At 39.3% G+C, this 10080-nt stretch overlaps 1 protein-coding gene across 1 annotated transcript in view; it reads left to right on the forward strand.

The window, feature by feature from the left end:
* The window catches only part of IPO7 (importin 7), a 40952-nt gene extending 32985 nt beyond the window's left edge, over positions 1-7967 (forward strand). The window contains exons 20-25 of the mRNA XM_083401594.1: positions 948-1043; positions 1545-1765; positions 2047-2252; positions 2910-3116; positions 4926-5042; positions 5888-7967. Coding sequence (XP_083257720.1) covers positions 948-1043; positions 1545-1765; positions 2047-2252; positions 2910-3116; positions 4926-5042; positions 5888-5985 — 945 coding nt within the window. The 3' untranslated portion in view covers positions 5986-7967. The remainder of the gene's footprint in view (positions 1-947; positions 1044-1544; positions 1766-2046; positions 2253-2909; positions 3117-4925; positions 5043-5887) is intronic.
* The last annotated feature ends 2113 nt before the right edge of the window (positions 7968-10080 follow it).

Genomic DNA, 10080 nt, shown 5'->3' on the forward strand with positions numbered 1-10080 from the left:
GCATATTGTTACACATTAACATGCACACAGCTGCTTGCTTCTGTGTAGAAGAATCTCCAGAATGGGGCAACATTCCTGGGTGCTAGATGATTCAGTTTTTCCTTCCCCTTCCACAGTCGGGCATAAAATGCTATGTCTGTCTGAAATCTGGAAGAAGAATCTGTATATACAAGCCTGTTTCTTCACCTGGATCACCAGTGCAGGATTAGGCTTGCGTATTGTGTAGCTTTGTGCTCATTTCAGTTGGCAGAACATTTTCTATTTCCACTGAAATAAACAGCAAATTATGTTGGTGAGAGGGACAGAAACACTCACATATCATTAAGTTATGTGATATGATAATTACCGACAAATGTTTACCTAATTTACAGTTGAATGTATAAAAACGGTCAGACACATTCAGATCCTTTACTGGCTAACGTAACCAGGAATTCAGTTTTGTGGATGTAAAATAATATTCCCTAGGTGAAATCCAACACTGCTGTTCTACTTGTAGAACAGCTTTTGATCTTGCAGAGGCACCCACCATAACAGAGAAGAGGAAACAGTCTTGACCAGTTTCCCCCTGCGGTCCCCCACCACCACCCTCCACAGTGGTCTGGAGGGTCCCCCAATCCTCTGGAACGGATTTTTTTTGGAAGTTATAGAAGGCAGCAGCAGGAAGGAGAAATCAGTGAAAATCTCCTCCACTTACATTAGCAGATATCAGCACTGGATCAAAGCCATTCTGCAAATGGAACAGTAGTATTGGGATTTCAGCTAGTAACTTCTTTACGCAATTAATATTTTTTTCATATGGTTCTGGTACACACAGTGCAGCCTGCCTGTGCAGATGGGAGGTAGAATGACAGAGTTTCCTTAACAATTTTGTTCCTTTGAAAATATAAAGAATAAATGCTACTAAATATCCAGTACTGAAGCTGATGGGGTATAATTGTATTTCTTAGGTCCTTACAGGTGTGGCAGGAGAAGATGCAGAATGTCATGCAGCAAAACTGTTAGAGGTGATCATTCTACAGTGTAAAGGTCGTGGCATTGATCAGGTAAGTGGAATGGACTTTAACTGCCAAAAATATATGATAGCTGCAACTCTAGAGGAGACACAGTCACCTACCCTTTTCATGTTTAATCAAAAGTGATGTGCTGGGCTTTGGGAAGGAGGCCTGAGGTCTCTAACAGGGTTCTAGAGTCCCCCCACCTCTTTCCAAAAACCTAGTTTGTGCTTTCCCAGCTTTGAGGAGGAGGTGGGGGGGCTCTTGGATCCTGCCAAAGCCTTGCAACCCCTTCCCAAAGCCTGGTGCCTCACTTAGCCAGCTTTGGGAAGGTAACACAAGGGCTGGGAGGTGTCAAATTTTGGGCTTGCTCCCCACCCCCGGTGTCAAGACAGTGTGCGGCCCATGAGTTCTGCATCAAAGTACTCTGGTGGCCCACTTAGTATGAAAAGTTGGGCCGCCCTGAGTTAAAAGATGCATCTGGTTGGGGTTATTAATGAATGTAAAAATCAGGGGTTATTACTGAATGTTGTCACTATAAATGTTTTGCAGTGTATACCTTTATTTGTGGAAGCTGCTTTAGAGCGGTTGACCAGAGAAGTTAAAACAAGCGAACTGCGAACGATGTGCCTCCAGGTTGCCATAGCTGCTCTGTATTACAATCCCCATCTACTTCTGAATACTTTGGAAAATCTACGCTTCCCTAATAATGTGGAGCCCGTTACAAATCACTTCATTACACAGTGGCTTAATGATGTGGACTGTTTCTTGGGGTAAGTTTGTGTCTTGGGGATCACAGTGCTGATGCACTGAACCTTTTTATGCACAGACAAGAAATTGTGTCCACTCAGTGCATGTCTCATCCACCTTTTCATATGGCTTCTGCAGGGCTACATCTATTGGGGATAAGTGAAAAGAAGCTTGATTGTACATTTAAGACCTATTTGCTCTTGTACTTCTCTAAATTAAGGTCTCCATTGGGTTGTATGCTACTTGCCTTCTTTTTCCTAAAGCTGAAAAATAATGTAATATGGAATTTCCTCTTGCATTTCAGGCTTCATGACAGGAAAATGTGTGTCCTAGGCTTGTGTGCACTTATTGATCTGGAACAAATACCACAGGTTTTAAATCAGGTTTCGGGCCAAATCCTGCCAGCTTTCATCCTTTTATTTAATGGCTTGAAAAGAGCGTATGCTTGCCATGCTGAGCATGAAAATGATAGTGATGATGATGATGAAGCAGAAGATGACGAGGAAGCAGGTAAAGCATTGACCCCTCTGGTAGCAGTTCACCAATATTTATCATGTTCTGGTGACAGCTTCTCAATGAACTTTCAATCCTGGTACGTCTGTCTTTTGATTTTCCTGTTCTTGTTTTTACCTCCTTGCTTTATTCATTCTCTTCCAAATAGGATTCAGATGTTTGTATCTTGGCCTGTCATTTCCTTCTTTTTCACCTGCTGTTTTGTTTCCTATGTTACACACTATATTTGCTATGGTCACTCATTCAGTGTTTCCTCTGCTTTATCCTTGTATTATAAACACTTTTAATATCAGACAAGTAGTTTAGTTTTTCGTACCAAGTATCTTTACTTTTCATTTTGCTTTTTGAAAAGCAAACCTAATCAGACTTCACTGTTGCTTCATTGCTCTTCACTATGTCCAATTTTTGTATTTTTTTCTTTTATGTCTCCGTGTTGGCTTTTATTTCTCATTTCAAGCTGTATAGTGCAAACTGAGAAAGTTTTCATCTAGGGCATTGTAAATGCATCGTATTTTCCCAGATAAAAGCAAAAAAGAATCCTAGAGCCTAGCCCTAGGTTAAAATTGTGGAATTGTTATGAAGTACAAATATTACATAAATTAATGGAGAAAGGTACACTGCTGTTTTTTATCTTTGAGCGATATCTTCTTACAGAGGAACTTGGGAGTGATGAAGATGATATTGATGAAGATGGACAGGAATATTTAGAGATTCTGGCAAAGCAGGCTGGAGAAGATGGAGATGATGAAGATTGGGAAGAAGATGATGCTGAAGAGACTGCTTTGGAGGGATATTCAACCATTATTGATGATGAAGATAATCCTGTTGATGAATATCAGATATTTAAAGCAATTTTTCAGAGTAAGTCCAACTGCTGTTTATCTTGCATAGCAAACTTGTATTCTCTTTTTTGCGTGGGCGGGGACTCCCATTGAAATTGGGAAATGGGGTGGCAATTAGGCGTGCAATTAGAGTTCAGGGAGGACTATGATTTAAAACTGCAGCTGAGGCATTCCATCACACGCCAAGCATGATATGGGATAAGTTTGAAAGTGGGCAGTTTTGTTTGGTCTGTGAGTGAAGAAATCTTACTTTTCGTATTGTGGCACACCCTTGAATGTGTCTGTACCTCAGTGTGGTTCGGTTACCTCAATGAAGCAACCTAAGTTTGTCGAGGATGGGTAACATTTTGCTTTTTTGTTATGTCGTACTCCACATGGAGGCCATTTGTGACTGGTGTCCCCAACATCCTCTCAAAATTCAAAATGTGCCCACTAATCTGAAAAGGTTGGCAACCCCTGTCCTATATCCCTTCCCAATTATTGAAGTGTTTGCAGGAGTCACTATTAGTGGTCTCTTATGACTCAGTTGCATGCCCAGTTTCCATCAGGAGCTGTGTGTTCAGTGTTGTGGGCCCAATCTGTGGAACTCCCAATTAGCTGGGATCAGACATTCCGCTCGATGTTGAACTTGTGGTGCTTGGTGGAGACTTTCTTTTATTTTAGCAGGCATTTTAAGTGAGCTTTGTGATCATATAGTTCCTTTTAACTGATTTTATGATATATGCTATGCTCCTGTTGTATCCCACTTAGAAATTGTGGTATATAGATATTAAAATAATTGTATTAAAATAAATAAAATAATAATACAATGTAGCTATAAGGGTGAAACTAATATTTAAATTTGAATCATAATGACAGCAAATATCTTAAACTTTTGTAACACCTAGATACATTTCTCATTATGTGTAGGAATCAAGCTAATGTTTAAAAATTGTTCCTGACCTTTAAAAGAGTTCCTGACCTTTAAAAGCATGTCATTGTGTTCTCTGTCATGTGCTCTAACTGAACTGAAGGTCTGGCTACAATGAGTCTTACATAATCTACTTTAGGCACTAAAAATCATAAACATCACACGTTGTAGAGTTGTAAGGGAATTTACCTTTTTGTTGCATTTTCAAGTCTCCATGGGCTTACATAACGGGTGGTACCAGTGAAATAATATAGATCCAAACTGGGTTTTGTATGTGTTACAAAAACTGTTGACCTTTTTTCTTAATTGGTATTTCAGTTGACTCCATTGTAATTTGTTTTAATATCTGTTTGTTTTAATATTTGTTTTATCTGTATGTTGGGCTAATACAATTGTTGAGATTCCATCTGCTCCTTTCTTCCTTTCAGAATGTTAATTTGCGATGTAATTCTAATAACAATACAGTGGTACCTCGGTTTATGAACTTAATCCGTTCCGGAGGTCTGTTCTTAAACCGAAACCGTTCTTAAACCGTGGCACGCTTTCCCTAATGAGGCCTCCCATCACCGGTGCCCTTCCACCGTTTGGATTCTGTTCTTAGACCAAGATAAAGTTCGCAAACCGGGACACTACTTCCGGTTTTGTGGAGTTCTTAAACCGAATAGTTCATAAACACAGCTGCTCTTAAACCGAGGTACCACTGTACTTCCATTTTAGTAGAATGTGGAGTATTTTGGAAAGAACTAGGCAAATAATTGGTATAGAGGGAAATATTTGGACTTGAGAGAAAGTATTACCAGAAGCCTGGGTAGTGGTGGAGTAAGAAGCTTTGCAGAGCAAATAAATCATTACCTTGCTGAACTCTTAGCCTATCTTTAGTCTGTCTGTTAAATGTCTACATGTCTCTTTGTTCTGTAGCAATTCAGAATCGTAACCCTGTGTGGTACCAAGCATTGACACGTGGTCTTAATGAAGAACAAAGAAAACAGTTACAGGATGTAGCAACTTTAGCAGATCAGCGAAGAGCAGCCCATGGTATGCATATTTTCACTATGTTTGATATAATCTGTTACTATTAAATGCTGGGTATACTATTAGCATTTTATTAAGGGACCTAAAAGTTCTCCGTCTCACCCTGTTCTAAGAAAAAAGAGGACCTGCTTGTAGGGGACAAGCTTTGTGTTGATCTTGCAGCTTATTGAAGTACCAATTCTTGAAACGGAAATTTCTGGGCTTGATGCCACCTAATTGACCGTTGATTTTTCTGGGAAGTCACATATGCATGTGTATGTGTTTTCTAGCAATTCAGATGGAGAAAGGGCATGGCTGTGGACTTGCCTGTCTTCCAAGTGTTTTTGTTTTTTTGTAAAAATGTTAGAATTCTCTTTCTTTTCCTTTTGGCAGCTGGTATATGTTTCAAGCTTGCACGCCCTGTTTCTCTTTCTTGCCCCTGATACAAGTGGGTCTTTGCATAGGATTAACAAAGTTAACGTTCACCATTCAGATCTTGTAATACCTTGTGCATTCAGAATTGCTGAGGGTCATCTAGTCCAACCTCCTGTTATGCAGTAGTTAAAAAACAAAGCTTGGAGTATGTATTTATTATTGCTTTTATAACTCTCCTTTCTTCCAAGGAACTCAAGTTGGCTTACACATTCCCCCCACCCCCCATTTTTGGGAATTTGAACTCTGATATTTCATGTTCTAGTATTCTGCTTGAAATTGAGTTTGTCTCTGAAGATATTTGAAAATATACCGTAATTTCTTGTTTTTAAAATGGAAGCCCTTCATTGCATGAATGTGCACATCAAGAGCTCGATAAGCTGTGACAAGACATGGTTTGTGACTTTCAGATAATTATATTTTTCTCTCCCTTTCAGAATCCAAAATGATTGAAAAGCATGGTGGATACAAATTCAATGCTCCAGTTGTGCCAAGTTCATTCAATTTTGGTGGTCCAGCCCCAGGAATGAATTGAATTATCACTACTTTTCCTCCTACTGTGTGATTGTAGTGAAGAGCTTGTGTTCCTCCCAATAGTGGTTCCAGAACTGGTTCATGTTATCTACAGCTCACTCTAAATGAATTGGTAGATTGAACATTTAAAAAAGAAAAGCCAACCCAGGAAGTGGGACTTGATCATGCAACCGAATACTGGAAAGGTTTTATGAAGATAGGAAGAACCTGACACTTGAGCTTCAAATGACACGCTGTGGAAATCAGAAATCAAGAGGTAATGTCATGAAGACAGCTTCCTTTCTATGAAGAAAAAAAGGCATTGGCTGCAGGACTGTTGGAAAGGTCTCATTTACAGTACACAAGCTAGAAGGCCAATTTAATTTTTACACCTGTGGGACTATGAGTATTTGCCCAATCTTTTCCCCTTACCCTTTCTCCTGCTGGGTATCTATTCTTTTAATGTACATAAAGGTAATTGGATAGCCTTACTTAACACTTCATCATTTCCATTTATCAAGATTGTTCATATGTAGAATATCGGACACTTATTGTAGCACTACATAACTGATTAAATCTGTAAATGATTTAGCATTTTCATATTGAAACAAGCCTGCTAGCCTATGTACAAAAATAGCAAAATGTTTGTTTATAAAAAAGGGATGTTCTGGGGAAAAATTTCAAGTTATTTAAAACTAGCAGTTTTGTACCTGGTGACTTTGTGGTGCAGTCACCACTGGTTGTGACTTGAATTTGGTTATGTACAAAAGGGGTTAGTGGTATTTCATTGCTGCTAAAAAAGAAAAAAAAATGGCAACACCCTCTGTGTCCTTTGTTTTTTCTTAAAGCTGTCAATGTACAAGTGGAAATTTGGATACAGAAACCTTCATGTTTTAAAGTGCTGAGAGGGGAGTTCATTTTCTCAGCAGCATGTGAAATCTGACATGAAGATTTGCTCTTACAGGAGTGTATTTTGAAGTGTGGTGGTGAACATCTACATATGCAATCTATTAAAAAAAGTAATTTGGCTAACTTGGGTTGGATCTGATTGAAGTTTATTCCCATATTTGGGAATATTATTATTCTCATCCTTTTGCTCCTTTTCTAGGACCTGGGTAGAGGTTTTAACATCTCTATTCTCTCTTGTTTTCATTACCCACCCTGGCCTTGCGATGTCCAAAAGCAGACATTCTTTCATTTGCCTGATCCAGCTATATCAGTGGCTTGGTTCATATCCCAGCTTATTGTACCGAGATATTTTGCCTGAGCACATAACCCTTTCACGTAAGCTGTGATTAAAGCAGGGAGACTCTAACTGGGGTTTCCCTTTATATCTGAACTGAGAAATGGTGGTTACCGTTTCAGAATAAGCCAGGATCACGAACAGTGTTTGAGATTGGCTTGTTTGATGGATAACTATGGCTAATCAGAGATTTCCTGGTTTAGTTGTGGCTTGCACAAAGGGCCTGCATGCTTGGGCAAAAAGATTTGCTCATATTCCAGCTTATAAAGCTAAGGTATGATCATGTGAACATGGCCTTACAGTTACCAAGTCTCATTTTTGAAGCTACAATTTGTTCTCCCTTGCCTCCAGGTGGTATATTAGTTAGTATATTAACTAGAAAGGTAACAAAGTCCTCCCTACTGGGACCACTATTAAAATGATTCAGTGAAAAAGCCAACATCAAAATGATGTGTTTGGCCTGGCTTAGGGCCCATCTATAAAACACATATATAAAATCTTAAATGCTGAGGTTCTTGATCTTGCCTTGAGATCACTGGTGTCAAATATTTTAAGTAAAATGTTTTTCCCCTCCTGGCTGTTTTTTTTATTCAATGTCATCTGCTGTTACAATTGATGCTGAACAAGCTACCTTAATTTAAGTGTAAACCTCCAGAACTTTAAAGGCAGGTTGAAAAATGATCTGAATTTATATCTATAAAATGAAACTGAAATGAACATATATATTATGATATTCAAAAATGCAGTCTTCGGAAAAACAATTTGTGTGATGCGTGTTTGTTTTGTATGTATCTATTTTGGGGGGTGCTTGGAATGTAAGGGTTCCTAACAGAATACCTACCTCTCACTTGTCTCAAGCCAGACAAAGGGCTTTCCCTTTTCACTCATGGGTTCATTCTTGACTTTGGTCTTCAATGTGGATTTGATTAAGGCAGGCTTATGTAGCATCCAAATTGCTTGAGAGAGGACGATCTTCCATCTATCCTTTTATTCAGGTTCTGGTCAGACTAGCATAATAAAGTTGGATTCCTGAACCTGTCCTGTAGACATTTCATTGCCATTCTGTCTTTTGAGCTTTTAAAAATTTCATGTCCTGCGGATTTTCTTTCTTTCTTTTTTGTAGCGGGTACAACTTTGCAAATGCTTTGTTCTCATTTGGACATCTCTGGTAAGGTTCTGGTATTTAGAGAACTGGGCCCCTTGGGTTGCTGTAATAAGACTTTTCCTCCTTGGACTTAGCACCACAGCTCCTAACAGCAAACAGTAGCAGCACAAACTTATTGACTAGGGTTAATGTGATTTGTTAATTGGACTGAATTCCCATCAGCCACAGCCAGCATGGCCAATGGACTCTGCCCCTATGGAAGCTGAATGCTACCCCATCGGCTACCCTAATATATTTATACAAATCCCATATAGTGTGTGGTAGCTTAGTTTACATTGCAAAGCTGAGTAACTTAGGGAGGCTTGCAATACTTATAAAACTCAGGGTCATCCAATTAAGTTGAATGGTGGACCTGAAGATAGACAAAAGTTGGCACTACTTCACACAGCATGCAAGTAAAACTGCCATTTCTTACAGAAGATTGATGCCCAGCAACTTGGAGAGCTTTAAAAAGGAGATTAGACAACTCATAGGGAAGGTCTCAATGGCTACTAGCCACAATGCTTGTATTACCTTCAATAGCAGACAGCCATTTGCTTCTGAGTACAGTGGTACCTCGGTTTAAGTTTACGAACTGTTCGGTTTACAAACTACACAAAACCAGTAGTAGTTTCCCGGTTTGCGAACTTTACCTCTGTCTAAGAATGGGACCCAAATGGTGGAAGGGCACCGGTGGTGGGAGGCCTCCTTAGGGAAAGCACGCCTCGGTTTAAGAATGGTTTCGGTTTAAGAACAGACTTCCGGAATGGTTTAAGTTCATAAACCGAGATACCACTGTACTGGTTGCTGCAAATCAGCAGTGCACTTATGTCATTTGTGGGCTTCCCATAGGCTCCTAGTTGGCCACTACAATAACAAAAAAAAAAAACCCAGCAAGTCTGATCTGATCCAGCAGGGCTGATGTTCATATGCTTGGGGCTATGTATGTCCTTCATGACAACCCTAGGCAGCTTTTTTGCATGGGGAGAAAAACTTGGGGAGCAAAATTCTGCTTTTTGACACAGGTGGATATAGAAAGGTGTTAATACTGTTAAAAGTATGTGTCTGGACTCATGCCTGTCCAGCACTCGTGTATCCATACATACACCATCAAAGAAGTTTGGGATCTTTTGCTGGAGTTATAACATGCCTCCATTTATGAATATGTTTTACCCTTAACCTTATGCCCACGAGAAGTTCTTACACCAAAGGAATAAAGAAAGCTTGTTTTATTATATGAAATAAGTGTTCTTGAGACAGAGGGATGCCAATGGAGTGTGCCTTTGGAAGTAAAATCAAATGGTTGGAGAGATACAGCACCTGCTGTAGAGGCCAATACAGGAGGTATATTTTATTGCACTGGTACAGATGCACCATAGTATTTCTTCTCTCTGCACTTCTCCCAACTTTTTTTCACATGCGCAGACCCTTACAAGGTGTGGGGAACTAAGTACATTTCTGGAATGTCTTCAGGATGTTTGTGATAAGGCTGGTACTAGGGTCAAGGAAGGTTCATAATGGGGAATCTCATGTCATATTTAAGTTATATCAACTTTCCTCTGCCATGATCTACAGTAATAAACTATAGAGTAAGTTCAAATTGACACACACACCTATTCATAATACATGCAAACTTCAGCTTAATTATTTGCTTACAACTCAATACATGATAGTAATGCCAAAAGTTTTCTACACCTTTATTTCATAAAATTTTATACTGCTTCTGAAAA

Source organism: Podarcis tiliguerta, assembly GCF_965153285.1.
Source record: "Podarcis tiliguerta genome assembly, chromosome: 1".
Lineage (NCBI taxonomy): Eukaryota > Metazoa > Chordata > Lepidosauria > Squamata > Lacertidae > Podarcis > Podarcis tiliguerta.